This window comes from Ailuropoda melanoleuca, chromosome 8, assembly GCF_002007445.2.
Source record: "Ailuropoda melanoleuca isolate Jingjing chromosome 8, ASM200744v2, whole genome shotgun sequence".
Lineage (NCBI taxonomy): Eukaryota > Metazoa > Chordata > Mammalia > Carnivora > Ursidae > Ailuropoda > Ailuropoda melanoleuca.
Genome location: NC_048225.1, coordinates 5,602,584 through 5,622,941, shown reverse-complemented (window position 1 = coordinate 5,622,941; position 20,358 = coordinate 5,602,584). Strand labels below are relative to the sequence as shown.

Here is a 20,358-nt window from a genome sequence, read left to right as displayed (position 1 = left end):
TCGGGGCCCCCGAGGCGCCGGTGAGCGCGCCGCGGAGCCTGGTGTGGGGGCCCGGGCTGCGGGCGGGCGTCGTGCTGCCGGTCCGCTATTTCTACCTGCAGGCCGTGAACTCGGAGGGCCAAAACTTCACTCGCTCGCCCCCAGGTAGCGTTGAGCCGCCGGCCTCCGCGCGCCCGGCTCCCCGCCGCGCGTCCTCGCCGCGCCCGTGCCCCTGCCCCTCGGGAGTCCGCCCGCCGCCTGCGTGGCGCCCCTCTCCCGGCGAGTGTCGCCCTGCCTCGGCTCTGGCCACCTCCCCTGCCCCCGCCTCCCGGGACGCAGAGGGGGGAGGGCGTCGCTGCAGAAGTCTGTGGAAGGAAGAAAGGAAGGAAGGGAAGGAAGGAAGGAAGGAGGTCCGCGGGCCCTCCGGCGCTTCGGGTGCGGGCGCCGGCGTTGCGAGCGGACGGCGCCCGGGGTGTTGACGAGGGCTGTGTGACTCACGGGCCGGAGACCGTGTTCCCGCGCTGTTACAGCACGCAGGGCGCGCCTCCGCGCCTTGAGTCATCAAGCCCCGGAAATCGCGTCGGGTGACACGGTTGAGGCCTGGTGGGTTGGAAGCAGCCAAGTCCTCCACCCAGGCAGTGCTGGAGCCGGGGCACCGAGCAAGCGCTTTTGCGCGCTAGATTGTGTTCCCTTAGGTCTCAGAGGCCGACTGCAGAATTAGTGAAACTCCGCAGAAACTCAGCTGCTCTCCCTCCCCAGGGTGGGTCTTGTGCTTGAATCCTTCTGTCCGGGCGTTCTCCCACGTTCTCCCGCTGTCTTGCCCTCGCAACTTCTTGCAACTTGTCCTGCTAGGTTCGAGTTGTTGCCAGTCAGGATTTGCTTTTTTCTGTCTCGTTTATGTCCAGCCAGCTGGCACCCTGTTTTAGCAGCAAAGAGACAATCCGAATACCCCAGCGCCTTTTGCACTGCCCGCGGGAAACTATGACTAAACATTTTTTTTTTTTTTTTTTAGTTCTAGAAAGACTTTCCATGGCCCTAAGGACCAAAGTAAAAGAAATCCTTAAAGCCAGATTCGAAGTCTTTCACTATGGGGCGTATTTTCTCCTTTACAGTTTTCTTTCTTTCCTGAAATTCATTTTATAATGTTATAATGAGGGAGGGGGAAGCTTTAGAAAGAAAAGGGAGAACGAAGGAAAAATTATACAGGAAAAAAAGAAAGTTACATGATCCAGAGTGACATGCTGCTAATCTTACTATTAATGAAGAGCTAGACATTCAAATAAAATTCCATTCTTTAATCAAAAAATATTGGCAAAGGTTTTTTAAGTGGTGATATGCAAAGCTGTCAAGAGGGCATGGAGATACTCTCAGACCATGACCTTCGTCCTCTGCTGGTTGGACCATAAATTGCTAAAATGTTTCTGGAAAGCAGTTTGCCAAATGTACCGAGAATCTTAAATATTTACGAACCTAATGTACAAAAAGTAAGTTTCAGCAGCTAGGAAATGTGATTTTTTTAAAAAGATGCCCTTTGCAAACAGTGCCTGTGCCCTTTATTTCTGGTAATCTGATTTCTAGGTATCTGACCTGAGAAAATGATCAGATCGTGGTCAAGATTTCTACGCAAGAAATTCTTGCCTCATTGTAGTTATTTATTGCAGCAAACTTAACTAGCCAACTCTGAGGTAGCTGTTAAATAAAGTGTGGTACATTCATGTGATGGCATATTTGACAGCCCATTAAAAGTTAACATTTTAGATTCCACTTATATGCAGTCTAAAGTAGTTAAATTCATAGAAACAGAACGTAGAAGGGTGATTGCCAGGGGCCGATGCAGGAGGGAAATGGAACGTTGTTAATAGGTATAGAGTTTCAGGTTTGCAGAATGAAAAAGGTTTACAGATTTGTTGCCCAAAAATGCGAATTAACTTAACACTACTGAGCTGTACAGTTAAAAATGGTTAAGATGATCAATTTTATGTTATATGTTTTAACCACAATTTGTTTTAATTTTAAAATAATATTTAAAAATATTTAATAATGCTTATACTAGGTTATGGATGGACTGAACAGGGAGAAATTATATGGTTTCATTTTAATTTTATAATAAATAGATGAACCTATACCTCATTCATTAGTGTTCTCAGTAGTTGTAGCACGAGAATAAGGATTTTTTTTTTTTCACAGTTCTTTTTTCCCCAAGAAAATTTTGCCACAGAATAATCTTAATGTTTTTCTGATCAGGAAAAAAAGTCATAAAAAACAAAAGACTTTCACCAAGTCTTTTCAGACAACCTCAATTTCATACCCTTAGATTCTCCTTATTTCCTCTCATGCCACTTGATTTTTAGCTTCTATTAAAAGGCTGCCCTGTAGTTTTGAAAAGCTCACACAACCAGGTTCTTTTTTTTTTTTTTTAAAGATTTTATTTATTTATGCGACAGAGATAGAGACAGCCAGCGATAGAGGGAACACAAGCAGGGGGAGTGGGAGAGGAAGAAGCAGGCTCATAGCGGAGGAGCCTGATATGGGGCTCGATCCCATAATGCCAGGATCACGCCCTGAGCCGAAGGCAGACGCTTAACCACTGTGCCACCCAGGTGCCCCACAACCAGGTTCTTTACGCCTTCCGCCGCCATCATTCACTTGCAATTCCTGAAATTTTTCCTTCTCCAAGAACTAAATGGAAAAAAAAAGCCATTTTTTCCCTCAAGACATAGAGTTTCTTACACGACTTACCAAGATTCTCTTAATAATTATCACTCCCATTTAACAGTGTCACCTTTATCTGAATATCATTACTATGCTACGTATCTCCAAGTACCTGGGTTACAAACACGTGACCTTGAATGCTCTAAATCAGGGCATCTCAAGCTGGAGTCCAAAGACAGAAATTAGGCAGTCTATAACCTTGGATATAGGGGAAAGAGGCTATCTTTATCTTTGTTTTTACTCCCTTCTGACCTAAATGGAGTATTTCTCCTTCTATTAAGGACGTAGGCAAAACCTGTTGATATTGTTATGTTACCAGCATGTGACATAATGCCAGGCAGAGATGGTCTGTAAACACCATAGAGAAAAGAAGGGGTGGAAGGGAGGGTGGTTGGACTCAGGATGGCTGGGTACAAATACTCATTTTCTACTCAGTCCCCCTTTACCTTCATCGGTAGTGATACCTTTGTAAAGTAATCATACCTCCTGCTTGTGTAGCACTTTAGTGTTTTAAACTGTTTCATTTGTCGTCCTTAATCGTCTTGTGAAGTAAGAAGGCTGGATATCATTCTCTTCACTTTACACCTAGGACACTGAGGCTCAGTAAAGCTAGAATGTTTTGCCTGTGGCCCCACACCCATTCACTGTCAGAGCAAGAGTAGACACTCATCCTCTTTCCGTTTCATTAAATCTCCTGCAATCTGATTGTCATGCATCAGTTTTCAGTAAGTTCCTGGAGAGCATCCATCTGTGGTCAGCGGGCAGCGAGGCATTTTTGGAAAGTTACGTGTAGCCTCAAGGTGAAACAGCTTGGCCTTCTGGGACTCTGTTCCCTTGGCCATGTGGGGTTGACGCTTGTTACAGTTGCAGAGCCTTAATCATCTTCCTAAGCAACAGGGAACGCAGTAACTCTATTGGACCAAGGGTGCCAGAAGTTAGCCCTCCAACTCTGAGTTATGCAAACCAATTCGCTAACGTGACACAGCGCGACAAGGTGGATGCAGGATGGGCTTTGAAGGAAGGATTCAAGCTGTATTCAAATATTGGCTCTGCTACTCATATGTAGGTGATCTTGAACAAGTTACTTCACTTCTTGGAGCTTTGGTTTCCCAATCTGTAAAATGGGGGTGACAATGCCTACGTTACAAATTCTTGTAGGAAATAAATAAGGTAGAAAATGCAAATGAAAATCCCAGGCTCAGGGACTGGCACATAATAAGTGGTAAGGAAGTGATTTTTTTTTTAAGATGCTTTTGATGCCTTTCCAAATCAAGTCTTCAAAAGTTCTGATTCTAATGATGCAAGACTTTGATACTGCTAACCTCCTTGATCTACCTTGTCGCTGCACGCTCATTCTGTTAACTATCTCTCTTAAAGAAGTTTGAATTGATAAAGTAGAAAAATTCAAGCTGAGCTTCAAGTCTGTTCCATTATGTTAGCCCTTGGGGCATATGAGAATTCACATTCCTTCCATTTGAAGCAATTTCAAATTGCACTCTTCTCTTTTTCTCTTTTATGAGGTTAAAATTGCTTCTTTGTCAGTCCTGACCATCGTTATTTTGTGTTGATTCTAACAATTTCATGCCAACAATGGCACAGGCATGAAAGATTATTATAAAAATAACTGAACATTTAAAATATGTATTTCCAATAGCTGTATTTTAGTTTTGTACATTTATTTTGAAATGTAGCTCTTAAATGCCATTTCAGAGATGAAAAACTTCTATAACTAGGAGAGACAATACAGATCTACTCCAGTACTTTGAATTTAGAAATAACGAAGTATTTTGGAGCTAGTTTTTTCTGTAAATCCATTTCTTTCCACAACGATCACACATTAATATGTTTGTCTTATATCTCTTGTGTTTATTTACCATCATAAGCTTATGGAGAACTGGACTGTTTGACCAGACACTAAACTTTTCTCTACTGCTTCCTCTTTGGGGAGAAAATTATAGACATTGCTTCCCAGTCCCCAGGCTCTGCCTGCCTGATTTTCAGTCTGCCACAGCACGCTGTCTTTCTAAAATCAAGTGAGAAATAACACAAAGCAATAACCAGTGTATTTCATCTAAGCATTTCAGGTAAATGGCGAGCATTTTAAACAATTTCACATTAAATTATTACCTTTTTTTCTTACAATATCCCCTATGTTATAATTCATTATAATTCATTTAGTTTAGCAGATTTCTTTCATAATTTTATCACACTTGTTTGAAGGATGCCAAAATGTATTATTTAATAGCAAGTTGTCAGGCACTGTATTTCATTACAAAATTGAAAAGACCAAGGAACACCTCTCCTGACCCACAAGAAAAAAATAAAACCCTTGAAGATCAAAAGAAAGTAGAAACTTCACTCACAAGATTTAGAAACTAAGAATAGGAAAAAGAAACTTTTTTCAGTAATTTCAAAAAATATATTTTAGATATGCTTCATTTGGTAATATGATAGATGTGAGACTACTTTCATCACTATTTTTTTTTTTTGCCAGGACAGTGAATTTCAGAGGATTCACCACTTTTAAAAAAATTTGCCTTTGATATAGTGATTAGCTGTGGTTAGGACATTAATTGATCTTTATTCTCAAAGCTCCTGAGGATCAGATCTGCGCTGAGTGTAGACACCTCCACTAGACTCTGGGAAGAAAGATATCACAACATTTATTCCTGGATCACAGTGATATTAGTCACACCGGTATTGTTTCAAAGCCTAAATCAGCTCATATACTACAAAAAGAGAAGGGAAAATTTACTAAGCCGGTATTGTCTACCCTGGCATCTCCAGAAAACACACAAAATTTTGGAGTTGAAAACAATGTTAGATCATCCTAGTATAACTTTCAATTCAACCCGAGGAAACAAGCTTAGAGAAGTAAACTCTAGTTTATACACAACACAACAAAGTGGTGTGAACTTGTGTGTGTGTGTGTGTCTGATATCTGTGCACAGAGTCTAGTAACTAGCTATAATCTCTCTCCATTTAGGGAAATAGGCTTAGAAGTATAACTGGAAATTTGGGTTAACAGAAGGGAAATTTCCTCAGAAATGAGGGTTATTAGGTATTAAAATGGCTTACAAAGAAAGCTGGTCTATATTTTACAGGAGAAAGTGAGATTGTCTTGGAGGTCTGTCATTATGAGTTTTTGGATTTTTAACTACCTGGGCTGCTTTAAACCTACCCTAAGGAGAAAAGAGCAAAGAGGCAAAAAGTTCCTTCCGTTTTTAATGAACTGATTTCATTCATTCACTAAATCTTTATTGAATGACTAACGAATCAAATGTTGACTCAGATCTTTGGTTTCAAGATGCAACCCAGACATGGTTCCTGGTCCTAAAATTATTTTGTTATTATTTGTTGTTATTAGTTTGATGGTATAGAAAAAAGTAATTTTGGTGTAGAGACACCTATCCAATAATTGGCAAGACAAAATAACCATGAAATAGTAGTTATATATATATATATTTTTTTTTTTTTTCTTTCAGGTCAATCACTATTCAAAGTAGTAATCAAATCTCTTTCACCTAAAGAGTTAGTCCGGATCCACGTCCCCAAACCTTTGGACAGGAATGATGGGACGTTTTTGATGCGGTATAGGGTATATGACACTGTCAGCGAAGGGCTGAAGATAGAGGTCCTTTATGGTGATGAACATGTGGCTCAGTCTCCTTATATTTTGAAAGGTAAGTGATTATATTACACAATCCAGAGCCAGCCTTATAATATATGTGTAGACCCCATGCCTTTCAAGGTGGGTTATGATGACCTTGAAGTCGTGTACAACAGAGTGAATGTGGTATGTGTACCTCCTGGAGCTCAACTGTAAGTAATCTGCACCTAACGCAGGGCCCGAACTTGCTACCCCAAGGTCAAGAGTCTCATGCTCTACTGACGAAGCCAGCCAGGCACCCCTCCTGGAGCTCAGTTTAACTTGGAATTTTGCAGGAAAGAAAACTAAGTAAAGAAATTTGAATGATAAGCAAGAAACTCTTGTGTATTTACCCAGGTGGTTAACATTTTTGGCACTCTTCATTCTTTAATATAGATCTATATTTCCATCTAGTACCATGTGCCTTCTGCTAAAGGATCCCCGTTATCATTTCTTTTAGTGTGAGAATGCCGGTGAGTTCTCCCAGCTTTTGAAAGACATTTTTACTAAGTATGGAATTGTAGATTAACAGGGTTGGCTTTGTCTCCTTTCAGGACTGCGAAGATGTTCCTGCACTGTTCTCCCACTTGCGTTGTTGCCAGCAGTGTGTCTGCTGACTTCCATAGCTTTGTGCCTCTGCACTGCTGAAGGTTTTCTCTCTAAGTCAGTTTGAACAATTTGATCATTATGTGCTTTGGTGTAGTTTTCTTCATGTTTCATGTGCTTGGGTTTGTGGAGCGTCTTAGATCTTTGGGATTATAGTTTTCATTAAATCCAGAAAAATTTTGGCCATTATTTCTTCAATATTTCTTTCTGTTCTATTCCAGAGTTCCTCCCACAATGCCAGTTACCCCTGTATTAGGCTTGAAATTATCCCACGGCTCAATGATGCTCTTTTCATTTTTAAAATTCTTTTTTTTCCCCTGCATTTCATTTTGTATGCTTTCTGTTGCTACATCATTAAGTTCCCCGTCTTTCCTTCCGCGATGTCCAAGTTGTCACTGACTGTATCCAGTGTGTTTTTAATCTCTTGGCGCTTTCTCATCTTCTTGAGCTTTTTTTCTGTAATGTAGTGAAGTTACTTGGAAATAATTTGAACCTTTCAAACTTTGCTTTTACAGTTCATTAGGCAAGACCAGAACCATGTTTAGTCTGGGGTTAATTATGCCCCACCACTCAGGCAATACCTCTCTGCCGACTCTACCCTAAGCCCCAGGAATTAGGATGTTTCCCAGTCAGCCTGGTGTAAACAGGTACTGTTCCCAACCCTGAATGACCAGTTGGTAGTCATTCCAATCATTCTGGATGGTTTTTTCCCTGCCTTGGATAGTTTCCTCACTCATATACACTCTTCAGGAACCCTAAATACTTGAGAGGGAATCTTTTGCAGATCTCTGGAGTTTTCTGTCTGTGTAGTTCTCTCCTTTCAGGGAATGTGTCCTGCAAATGCTAGCTGCCTTGTTCTCCCTGGACACTCAGCTCTGTCCCCTCAACTCAGTGAGACTGCTGGGCTCTGCCTGCATTTTCCCCCCGGTTTCCATAACCTGGAACCTCCGTTAGGCAGTAAGTTTATGAACTGTAGGGCTCACCTCATCTATTTTCCATCTCTCAGACTTACTGTCCTTCACTGCCTCATGTCTGGTGTCTCAAAAACTGTTTCATATATTTTGTCTCTTTTTTTGGTAGTTTCAGGTAGAAGGGTCAATTGGTCCATATAACTCTTCTTGGTCTGAACTAGAAATCCTCAAGAAACATAATTTTTTAAGTTTTCATATTTATAAAATTATGTTAATTTTTATATTTTCACATTAAGTTAAATCTATTCTGAAGTAAGATATTAAATTGGTATAAATTCCTTCTAAAATAAGTCTTCAGAGGAGTTTTGTACTTACGGCTGGGTTCTTTAAAATTACACTGCCAGATACCCCTGGGTTGTGTATCTCTTTTTTGAGATGTGCCGATGAAGGTGATTTTAGAGATTCAGGGGAAGAGACCTCCATCTTGTACCAAAAAAAAAAAAAAAAAAAAAAAAAAAAAAAAAAAAAAAAAAAAAACTTTCNTACTATATAATAATGCCTGAAAAGTAATAACATTTTCTTTTTCCTTGTTAAAACGTAAGGTGTTTTATGTTCATCAGGCATTTATGACCCACTGCATTTATGAGCTCATTGGTCGAGAGTGGGTTATATGGGAAGAGAGCATATGCTACCCTAGGTGCTCTAGAGGGATGATGAAAGGGGGATGAAACTAGAAGCATAGGACTCTGACACAAGTCCTTTCACCACTGGTTTGTTTAGGGCAGATTATCCCTCTCTGGAGAATCTTAGAATTCATCAAGAAGTCATCTTATGTTCCTATCAGGGGCAGAAACAAGCCACTGTGTGGAGGTGTTTGTTAATGGAGCGTGGCATCACACATGTTTTGTCTCCCCAGGACCAGTGTACCATGAGTACTGTGAGTGTCCGGAAGAGGATCCTCAGGCCTGGCAGAAAACTCTTTCTTGTCCAACCGAGGAACCACAGATAGCAAAGGATTTCGCTTCCTTCCCCAGCATCAATCTCCAACAGATGCTAAACGAAGTTCCAAAAAGGTTTGGGGATGAGAGGGGTGCCATTGTTCACTACACGATTCTCAATAACCGCATCTACCGAAGATCTTTAGGGAAATACACGGACTTCAAAATGTTCTCGGACGAGATTTTGCTGTCACTGGCAAGAAAGGTACAAGGATGAATTCATTGGTTCCGAAAACAATACAGGTTTGAATTGCATGAGTGCACTTATACATGGACATTTTTTTTATAAAGACATGACAGTATATCAATAGTATTTCTCTTCCTTATGATTTTCTTAATTAACAGTTTCTTTTCTCTAGGTGACTTTATTGTAAGAACACAGTATATAATACGCATAACGTACAAAAGATGTGTTAATCAACTGTTATGTTATTGGTAAGGCTTCTAGTCAATAGTAGGCTACTAGTTGTTAGGTTTTGGGGGAGTCAAGATTTATACACAAATTTTAGACTGCAGGCATTGGCACCTCTACCCCCTGCATTGTTCAAGGGTCAACTGGAGTTTACTTATTTCGTTGTAACTTTGAGATGCTTAGAACAACAATGGCAAAGGATGGAAATGGATTCCAAGCTTGGAAATTTGCATCTAAGATGTCCACCACCTGAGTGGTCATAAATTCTCCCCCCTTGTGGATCTTTCTTTCCTGTAAATGAAGTGGCTTGAGCCCCCATCTCAGGCAAGTAGGTCCTACAGAGCACTCTCAATGTTTCTATGGACTCCCAGACATGTCACTTTTTTTCTTAAGATTTATTTATTTATTTGGGAGAGAGAGAGAGAGACAGAGCAGGGCTGGGAGGGAGAGAGAGAGAGTCCTCAAGCAGGCTCTCCACTGAGCATGGATCCCGAGGCAAGGCTCAAACTCACAACGTTGAGGTCACAATCTGAGCAGAAATCAAGAGTCGGACGCTTAACCAACTGAGCCACCCAGGTGCACTCAAGGTCACTTCTTGAAGTTCTCCGTTGTGGTGAACACTCTTCCCATTCAGATACCAGTTTCTGCGGCTGTTTTGTTCTTATCACCTCAAAATGACTTAAACGTCAGCCACTTTTTCCTTGTTTTACCCTAAATGCCTCTAAAAGATAGCATGCATGGCACATTTTGTTGAAGGTTCTAGTAACAAAGAGGTTATTTTGTACCAGTGCGTAGTAAAAACCAGCCAAACAAAAACCCTAACATTTAAAAATAGACATCCCTCTATTAGTCAGACTCGGTCATCCTTGCCTCTGGGATTTCTCACTGCCTGTCATTGATCTTCAGGTCTTGGCTTCTTAGTGTATATAGCTGGGCCTCTATCTCTCAGAAGACTCTTCAGTTCCCCCCACCCCCTCCCCTCTACTCAACCCTTCTTTCCACATTTCCTGCACTCTTTAGCAGAGCCGCTCAAATTGCCTTTTGTTCTTCCTCCTTCCTAACCATGCAGAGTGAAGAGTGAGGATGGGTATTTTCTGCCTTTCCCACCCAGACAGACTGTCGAGGTAGTTTTCTAAACCAAAAGCCAACTTGGGAGATATGAGGCATACAATCTCCCAAGTGTGCTGAATGCGGGGCTGCAATCAATTCCTATGTATTGTTGTTGTTGTTGTTATTACTTAATTCTTATTTTAAATAGCAGCCACCACCCCCCGCCCTGTTCCCACTAGCCCACTGTATGAGTATATTAGAGGTACTTGATCATAAAGGAGGTGCTTTCTTCCTGGTCTCCTGCCCTGTATTCCTACCTTGTATTCACGATGCTGCCTCTGTGTTTTTACTAGTGACGAATTTGTCACTTAGAAGATGTTTGGCAATGTCCAGAGACAGTTTGGTTGTCACAGCTGGGGGTTGCTACTAGCGCCTGGTCTGTGGGGCCGTAGACGCTAGTAAACACCCTGTGGTGCACAGAACGGCCCCGTGACAAAAATGACCCAGACCCAACGTCAGTTCTGCCGAGCCTGAGAAACCCTGTCTTATAGTAGGAGTTCCTACTGGTGTGGAGTTTATTAATGAGCGGATCAGCGAGAGCGGGGAAGCGAGAGGGCGAATCGTCACATCCCCTGCCTTTCCCTCTTGTTCTAGGTTCTTTGCTCAGTGGCTGGGAAGAAATCCAAGATAAATGAGACTCATCTCTGGACTTTGAGTGGCCTACTCTAGGGGGACTTGTTTTTGTTATTTGGAAGTTGGAGTAGGATGTGAATACAAATAGTGGCACTTCAGCGTGACAGGCTTGTAAGAAAGGTGAATCTGCTTGAGGAGGGCGAGCCATCAAGGAGGTGACATTTGGTCTGGGTTTGAAGGACGAGAAAGGAGACTGCCAAGTGAATAAGTAGGAGAAGAATATTCCAAGTGAGAGGGGAATGACATATGAGAGTGGGTGGCATTTTCAGAGAGTAGCCGGAAAATTTACTGTCCCACGCTCAGGCGGAGCAAGATAACAGGGCCTTGCTTTCTGGCCAGAGAGTTTAGACCTTGTCCTGTAGCCTTTAGGTTCTGTTGACCTTGGTGGTAACGTTAATTTGAGGTTTAGGAATTTGGGCAGCAAGGTGAGAGCAGATCAGCTTGGGGAGAGCCTAGTACCGGAACACCTAGGGAGCAAGCTACTGCAACAATCGAGGTGAGAGATGAGAAGGCTTCAAGTAAGGCACTGGCCGTGGAGAAGGACATGGAATGGCAGAGTCCAGAAGTAAAGGTAGACGTGATGTGGAGGTTTGATAGTGAAGGAAAATAAGGGCTTGGGTCTAACCCTGTCGGTTCTCAGGTAGGCAGCTGGCAGAAAGAGTTCTCGAAGCCACTTACTCATACCTTTCCATGTCCACTTCTGTAATACTAAGCAATGTTGATAATTTTTAAATTTTTTTTTATCAAGTAAACTCTGTGCCCAGCATGGCGCTCGAACTCACAACCCAAAGATCAAGAGTCAGATGCTCCACCAGTGGAGCCAGCTGGGCCCCCCAGCACTAAGGAATTTAGAATGCCACTCCGAACAGAGGGAGCTTACTCCTGGTGAAGTGAATTTGCCATGTACCATCCTCACCCTTGATTTTCTGATACTGCTGATGTCTGAGAGTCATTCTTCTCTCTTCTGCTGTTTTCAAATGTTCACTTTTATCAGGCATATTATAAGAAGCCAAAGGGCGGAAGCATTTAGTACCTAAAACTGAGGTCTTCCCAGCACTGATGTTTCTTTTGTTTATTTAGGTCCTTCTCCCCGATATGGAATTTTATATTAATCTTGGAGATTGGCCTCTGGAGCATCGAAAAGTCAACGAAACCCCTGGCCCTTTACCTATCATTTCATGGTGCGGCTCCCTGGATTCACGGGATGTCATCCTTCCAACGTATGACATCACCCACTCCACACTCGAAGCGATGAGGGGTGTCACCAATGATCTCCTCTCTATTCAGGGAAATACAGGTAAATTAAAGTTTATTCTTGAAGAAAAAACAGAGGTAAAAGGGGGATATTAAGTCAGAATAAAGGTATATATTTAAATAACCATTGTTCTTATTTCCTAACCAAAAAGAAAGAGCAGTGTAGAATTCTTCTAATCCAAAAATCAGATATGTGGGTTGGGCTAGTAATGTCCAAACCTACTGTAACTGAGTCTTCTTTGAGTTGGTCATTTGTAAATACCATTTGAAAATATATACTTGGTAAAATTGTCATTTAATGCTGACTCCAATGCTCTTGTATTGCTGGGTGAAGAGAGCATTTTGAAAAATATAAAATGATATGCAGATGTGAGAGAATTATGGTAGCAGTATAATTTGGGTATTACTGCCTCTAACATTTAGTAAGGAATTTTCCCCTTTCCTCTTTCTGCTTTGCTTGATCCTTCAAAATCTGAATTCCTTCTCCCCCCATTTGATGGCCTTACACTTACAGCACAACACACTCTCGTATTAAACCAAATTCCCTGAATAGAATAAACCCTGCCTGTCTTTACAATCTCTGTTCCTGTTTATTGCGATTTGGCAGACTTGTTTAGTAGACGCAACCAGAGACTCTTTGCAAACTGCCTAAAGACAACATGAAATGAAAACCAACTTTTTATTTAGGAACAGTGAATTCCTGAGAAGTGTGTTAAAATATTAGAGAGAGTCCCCTCCAGTTTCTGTATTGTATGATTTATACCTTGAAATAATAACAGGTGTTAGCTAATGACCTCTCTTTAGAATAAGAGAAGTAGATTTAAATTAATTCTTCTAGAACACTTCCCTCCCAGGAAAAATATTCTCTCTCTCTCTCTCATTCTCTCTCTCTCTCTCTCTCTCTCTCACACACACACACACACACATAATTGTGATACGTATATATATATATATTTTTTTTTAATGTCACAGCATATTAGACAAAGTCTTCCCTGTATTCAAAAGTGATATGCTTAAACTTCTGAACAACCTGGAGATTAAAGGTGTATGTTACTTTGTTCTCTTCACCCAATCTAAGAACAATAGCCTAGCTCGTTTTTTATCGTGAAGCAGAAAGCATGAAAGAAGCTAGTGCCTTGTGAGTGGGCCAAGTCAATGAATGTCTTTGGTTTGAACTTGATCCAGTGTTATTTTGGATATCTCCTAATGTCTTACAACAGACAGTCCAATATTTGAATGAGCTCAATACGTAGAAAAGTAGGTGAAATTAGGGATCCCTGCCTGGTTCAGTCGGTTAAGCATCTGTCTTTGTCTTAGCTCATGATCTCAGGGTTCTGGGATCAAGCCCACATCAGGCTTTCCACTCAGTGGGGAGTCTGCTTCTCCCTCCGCCCCTCTCCCCCTCTTGCTCTCTCCCTCTATCATTCAAATAAATAAAAATTTTTTTTTAAAAAAAAGGAAAAATAGATGAAATTAGAACGTTCTTTTATGTGGTACAGTAAATAAAAGGACTGTTTTTAAAAGTCTAAACTGGAAAGTATCTCAGCAAGATACTTGATCCCATATTTTTGGTAAAGAGCCCCTTATTTTAGAAGATGAATTGATGATCAAAGAGCATTAATATCTTAAATGACAATGGTAGATTACAGATGATTACGCTTACCATTTTTATAAATGTCAAATTCATAATCATTTTTTTTTATGGCTTCAAACTTCTAGGGCCTTCCTGGATCAATAAAACAGAGAAAGCTTTCTTCAGAGGTAGAGACAGCCGAGAAGAGAGGCTCCAGTTGGTACAGTTGTCCAAGGAAAATCCAGAGCTCTTAGATGCAGGAATTACAGGATATTTCTTTTTCCAAGAGAAAGAAAAGGAGCTTGGAAAAGCTAAATTGATAGGTTTCTTTGATTTCTTTAAGGTATGCATTTTTGTCTTCCTGTATGGATCTGAAGTGGTAAACTTGTGTTACATCTACCAAATCATTTGGTGGGCAAATTTCTCCAGTCTTGTGAGCTGGCACATGCTTTCTTACTTTCTCCCTTCCAAGCATAGGGAATTACAAAACTCATTGTGATTTTCTTTTTGTTTTTTTGTTTTTGTTTTTGTTAATTTTGTCTACCAAAAGGCCAGAACTGTATTTAATACTCAAAATAGAGTGTAGGGATTAACTTGGGGGTTTTGGTGCATTTATTTATCTGTTTTTCTGTTTTTTATATTTGTTTTCATAAATTGGGAATATATGTATATATCTTTTACATAAAGTGATCTTAAAGGCCTTTTGTAAACAGAAAGAGTATAAATCCCACAGAAGTACAATAGGAGCTGGAATTGGGGTTCACGTTCCACCTGTGGTCCTGCCTCTGCCACTAACTGTGGGACCTTCATCTCTTCGTGTCCGTAAACACGCGAGATGTCTGCCTTGCTCCTTCAGAGCATTGTCCTGAGGCTCAAAGATAGCATTGTGAACCATGTGACAAAAATCTGACTAGCTAGAAAACTCTTTGGTACCAGTTACTTAGAAAAATATTAATGTCTAAATCCGTGAGTATAGCCTCTTCGTTTCAATGTGTTATAATGAAAAGAACATTGGATTTGAACTCAGAGAATAGAGGTTTATAAATTTATCTGAACGCCAACTTTCTCATTTGCAAAAAGAGAAAAAAAAAAGGAAAGAGCTAACGGTAATACTTGCTTCACATTACTATGATTGAGTGAGGTTTAATTCCCATGAAAAGTGATTTTAAAGTGTAAAGCAAGGTTTATTAATCCAGCAAGTAGGTAAACAGGGTACATCTTGTGTTGCTAGCATCACACTAGTCCCCTAAACTTCTCCTCAACTCTAGAACTGAACACTGGAGATAACGCTTTCCTTTTTCATAGTTATGTGGGAAGAAGGTACAAATGAAATAATGTATGCATGAAGGTATAAATTGTTACCAGCAGTCAGCTTGAATAAACATACAACTTTTGAAACATGTTCCTACCAGGTCACAGAAATATGAATCCATTACATAGAGTTGAAATAGGTATTCCTGGGGCGCCTGGGTGGCACAGCGGTTAAGTGTCTGCCTTCGGCTCAGGGCGTGATCCCAGCGTTCTGGGATCGAGCCCCACATCAGGCTCCTCCGCTATGAGCCTGCTTCTTCCTCTCCCACTCCCTTTGCTTGTGTTCCCTCTCTCGCTGGCTGTCTCTGTCTCTGTCGAATAAATAAATAAAATCTTTAAAAAAAAAAAAAGAAATAGGTATTCCTATTTCCTACAATTATCGATCATCTTATCCTTAAATGCATTGTATTTCTTAAAATCGACCTGCTCAAGGCTGTTTATGATTTCAATACAAAGAGAAAATGTAAGCTACAAAATAACATATAAAACTTTTAAACACTGAAGTTGGAACGTGTAAAATAATTCCTTTATATTTAGTATGACAGCGTTGGTGACAAACAGAAGCAAAGCAAATGGCTGTTAAGTTTTTTCTTTATATTTGTTTTAATCTTTCAGTACAAGTATCAAGTGAATGTGGACGGGACCGTGGCTGCTTATAGATATCCATACCTTATGCTGGGCGACAGTTTGGTTTTGAAGCAGGAGTCAACATATTATGAACATTTCTATATGGCACTAAAACCTTGGAAACATTATGTTCCAATTAAAAGAAATCTTAGTGATTTACTAGAGAAAGTTAAGTGGGCCAAGGTATGTTTTCTGCGATTTTAATTTCTTGAGGCAATAACAGACTTACCAGGGTTATTTACATGAGTTCCATCATGACGCAATTTAACTTGACATTAATTTAGTCAAAAGAAATGTTATTTTCTGAAATTTTTCCCTTGAAATATCTAAAGAATCAACATCAGGGTCATTTTAATATGCTTTATCAACATTTGGGGGGATTTTTTAGGAGATGGGAAGTCCAGTGTTATGTAGAATATAGATTTTTCTGAAGGAGTCACTATTCATGCATATACACACAAGCAAAAACACACCAAAAGCAAATGACAGATTGAAAATCCCAGGGCTAGAGTGCTCTATGCACAAGATGACATTGAAGGCACTTAGGGTACCCTTTCCTTTTCCCCACTTAGGAAAAAGGCACAGTGAATGCCTGCTATATAGAACATCTCAAGAATCATAGGTTTCCCATAAAATAAGAATTTTTTTTTAAAGGAAACGTATTAAAAAGCTGTTGTGTTTATTATGAAACTATAAAAATTTACCCTTCCATAATAAGACTTCATTCTATTTCTAAGTTTCTGAGAAGCAATATTTGGGTATGCAAATAACAGTGTGCCTCAGGCAGAATCATTTTTGTGGCCCTTTGTAAAGAGGATTGCTTGCCAGTGGCTTTTCTTATGGGCAGCACGGTAGAATATTAGCTATTTCCAAAAGTATAATTAGAAACAGTGACTGTTCCTGGTACTGAAGGAACAGCCTGTGGATACTAATGATTGAATTTCTGATTACAGCAGTAAGATAGGCCTTCCTAGATACCGTTTTATGACAACTTTTGGGCTCAGACTGCGTATTAAGATGGAGTTTTTAAGAGACGTTATAACATGAAAAGGGATTTTTTCTACTCCATATTGTATTTTAATATCAAGTAGAGAGGCTATAGGGTGGGGGAACAGGGGATGAGTTCTAAATTTCTTGGGTAGCCAGGACAGTACTAGGGTAGTTCCAAGAGAGACTGCATATCTGGTGTGCGTATGGAGGGGGCACTTCTGGGCCTGTGGACCCGGATCCAAACATATGTGACCACTTCTGTGTAACATGGGGGGCTAGGAACGTACCTTGTCAATTCCTCAGAGCCTCGCTCCGAAGTTATTTTCCTCGTGTCCTATATCCCCATGCTGGTCACATTCAACCCAACCTCTGTCCTGCTTCATTCTCACCAGTAGCCTTCGTTGGGGGGGGTCACAGGAGCACTTTTCATTTAGTGTGTGTGTGTGTGTGTGTGTGTGTGTGTGTGTGTGTGTTTAACTCTTTCAGGAAAATGATGAAGAAGCCAGGAAGATTGCAAAAGAAGGGCAGCTGGCAGCTCGGGAGCTGCTGCAACCACACCGGCTTTACTGCTACTATTACCGCGTGCTGCAGGTCAGTCCCCCCGGCCTCCCTGCCACCTCAGGCGTCCTCACACGCCGCGCTGGGCCTCAGTGCCTCAGTTCCTGAAACGGTTCAGAGTGTTAGCCCGTGGAACTCTGGCAAAGCCTAGCACCGGCCCACAGAGGGATGGGAACAGTGCTAAGGCCTTCTGTGGTCTCCATATTTGTGTCTCCACTCATTGTTATGAAAAACAATGCATAGAGCCCTTACGAATATAGATGAAAAGCTCCTCCTAGCTCGGCAGTGCTATCTCTTATTAAATGCTTTATGGAATTCCTGGTTTAGGTATTTTCTGAACCTCAGAGAACATCTTTCCTTATCTAGAAAATAAGGGGGTTGGACTGGAGATTATTAACATCTCTCTGCCTAAAAGGTCTGCCTCTTTGTTCTTCTTACTACTTAAGATTCATGCTTTTGCCATCACAGTATAGGATGGGAAGCAAATATTTAGCTTGCTGTAGAAAACAAACTAATGAAATATATTTATAATGGCTGCGACACCTTAGGCTTAATTACTGAAGTGCAGATGTTTACTGAGAATCTAAGAATTGATTAGATTGATTGGTTCTTTGAGTAACTATCTTGTGTTTCACACAGTAAATTCTAGCCAGGAAGAAAAAAAAAGAAAGAATGCTTTTGTTTTTAACCTAAACTTTTTTGTCTTTGGACAGAACAAAAGCACATTTCTTCAGATGCCTGTGGATATTACCCTCTCATATAAAAATAAAAATGATAAATTACACCATTTGTAAATGATAAAAATCACCATTTACTTAAAGCAGCTTTCCCTTGAATGACTTGTATACCCTCTGCTAGTTTACCTATGAGTAGGAGTTTCTCCCACTAAGATATTCATTGGGTTCCTGTACTCATGTCAGTATTTTGTTGGGTTTGGCCCAGCATCAGGAATGTACAGCTAAATGTATATAGAACCTCTGAATCAAAAGTCTTAATTTAGAGAAATATTTCAGTCAGTGGCTAAAGTAGAGAGACATTGCACAGGTCTGTCACCATTTACAAAACATGTGACTATGAGCCTAAAGAGAAGGGTGTGTGGGACCACCAGCTTTCTTTTGAGATGCTTATCATCTCTGCTTGTTGATTTCAATGTTCAACAAATGTAATTATTCTTTAATAAGTGGAGGGTAAATGTGAAGAGGTGCCATTATTTCAAATAGAGACCCATCGGATTGTGGATTGCAGTTCCTTGTTAGATTTTGAAATATTGCGCTTAGTGCCTATAACCCTTGAAGTTAAAATGCAACTTCAGGACTGGAAAAAACCAGACCTTTGGTTTTAGTCTCACGATACACAGCAGCTAGAAACATTGGCGTGAGTGGGGTAGGGACGATCCAGTGGAATGAAGTGTTGACTAATCTTTCAGTTGCCTTCAAACACGCATTTCAGAAATATGCTGAGCGCCAGTCCAGCAGACCCGAAATACGGGATGGGATGGAACTCGTTCCTCAGCCAGATGATAACACGTCCCTGTGCCAGTGCCTCCGGGGAAGACCTTTCAGAGAAGAGCTTTAAGTCAGCTCACCTCGACACTCCTGCGTAGGCCAGCGACGCGGTCAATGCAAGCCTTCAGATACAGGCTGCGCTGTGGCCAGCGCAGGCGAGGAGACTCACGTGGATGGGCTGAGACAGCAAGTACTACAGGTCTCTTTGAATGTTATTTTCTTTTGTGTAAAACTGCTATCATCAACATCGCAGTTTCTCTAAACAGAAAACTTGTGGGTCATAGCAGACAGAGAGGCTCGCCAAAGTAGAAATCACTCTCTATGAAATGATTTACACCATATTTCTTAGTTTGTTTCTCTCCCTTATTCACTTTCCCTCTCCCTCTTCCAAATATGAAGAAAAAATGTTTGTGCAGGGTTCTTCCCCTCTTGTTGCATAATTTCTCCTCCTACAAGCTGCTTTGGACATTCAGTAATAGCAAGCCTCCTCCTGGAAGGCCTGATAAGAATAATTAAGGAAGAAGAGGGTGGCTTCCTTGTGAAAGGTAGCTTGGAGACTATGGAGGCCACGTTTTTTAAAGCTCACTCATATCTTTTTAACTAAGTTTTACCAAGGCCTGAGACAAAATTAAAGAGAAATTATGCCACAAACTAGTAATTTCCAATCTGTCTGGGTGTTACACCTGTCAAGGACAATGCAATTATGAGTAGATGAGAACATTCTGTGGGTACCACTCATTATCTATATATTCAATAGATAGATGATAACTACAGTCAGGTGGGGATCCCTACTACTTTTTGAATCTTTAAAAGGGATACTTGAAAACATCTGCCAGAAGCAGCAGTAAGCCTGGTACCTTGGGAATTCACCAATAAGCTGATAAGAAAGGCAGGCATCTTGACTGCACTCCTCCTCTGTGTCATTGCATTGCTGCAAGAAAAACTTTGGAAATTTCCTTTGCCTTTTTGGACAGGGTCAGGACTTAAGACTTATACCCCAGAAATTCATTACATACTCCTTGTAAAACCACCAATGCAAGATTCACTCCACTAAAGAACACACTTCCAGAGCAAGAGCTAGCTACACTCCCAGTCTAAAAATATTTACTTCCTAGGGGCGCCTGGGTGGCTCAGTCGTTAGGCGTCTGCCTTCGGCTCAGGGCATGATCCCAGCATTCTGGGATCGAGCCCCGCATCAGGCTCCTCCACTGGGAGCCTGCTTCTTCCTCTCCCACTCCCCCTGCTTGTGTTCCCTCTCTCGCTGGCTGTCTCTCTGTCAAATAAATAATAAATAAAATCTTTAAAAAAAATATTTACTCCCCTAATTGAAATATTTACTTAATCTGAAAAACAATGTAACCACTTTAAAGTAGTCATATCCTTTTATGAAGGTCAAGAAGAACACAGAATTGTGTAACTAGACAAGAGCAAAACCACATTTAGGAACAGTGTCCTCAAAGCCAAATATCCAAGGAAAACCAGTACCCACCAATTGTTCAAAAGTACAAGGTCACAAGTATAAAATAAAGG

At 40.9% G+C, this 20,358-nt stretch overlaps 1 protein-coding gene across 2 annotated transcripts in view; it reads left to right on the top strand.

The window, feature by feature from the left end:
* Positions 1-20,049, top strand: part of POGLUT3 (protein O-glucosyltransferase 3) — a 20,409-nt gene extending 360 nt beyond the window's left edge. Inside the window, exons 2-8 of one of the 2 annotated variants that reach the window (XM_034665706.1) lie at positions 6,177-6,374; positions 8,774-9,060; positions 12,091-12,307; positions 13,984-14,180; positions 15,764-15,958; positions 17,252-17,356; positions 18,773-20,049. In XM_034665706.1, coding sequence (XP_034521597.1) covers positions 6,278-6,374; positions 8,774-9,060; positions 12,091-12,307; positions 13,984-14,180; positions 15,764-15,958; positions 17,252-17,356; positions 18,773-18,898 — 1,224 coding nt within the window. In that variant the 5' untranslated portion in view covers positions 6,177-6,277 and the 3' untranslated portion in view covers positions 18,899-20,049. Of the gene's footprint in view, positions 1-6,176; positions 6,375-8,773; positions 9,099-12,090; positions 12,308-13,983; positions 14,181-15,763; positions 15,959-17,251; positions 17,357-18,772 lie in introns of those variants that run through there. The other variant, XM_034665708.1, reaches the window with a different exon arrangement.
* Positions 20,050-20,358: the final 309 nt, after the last annotated feature.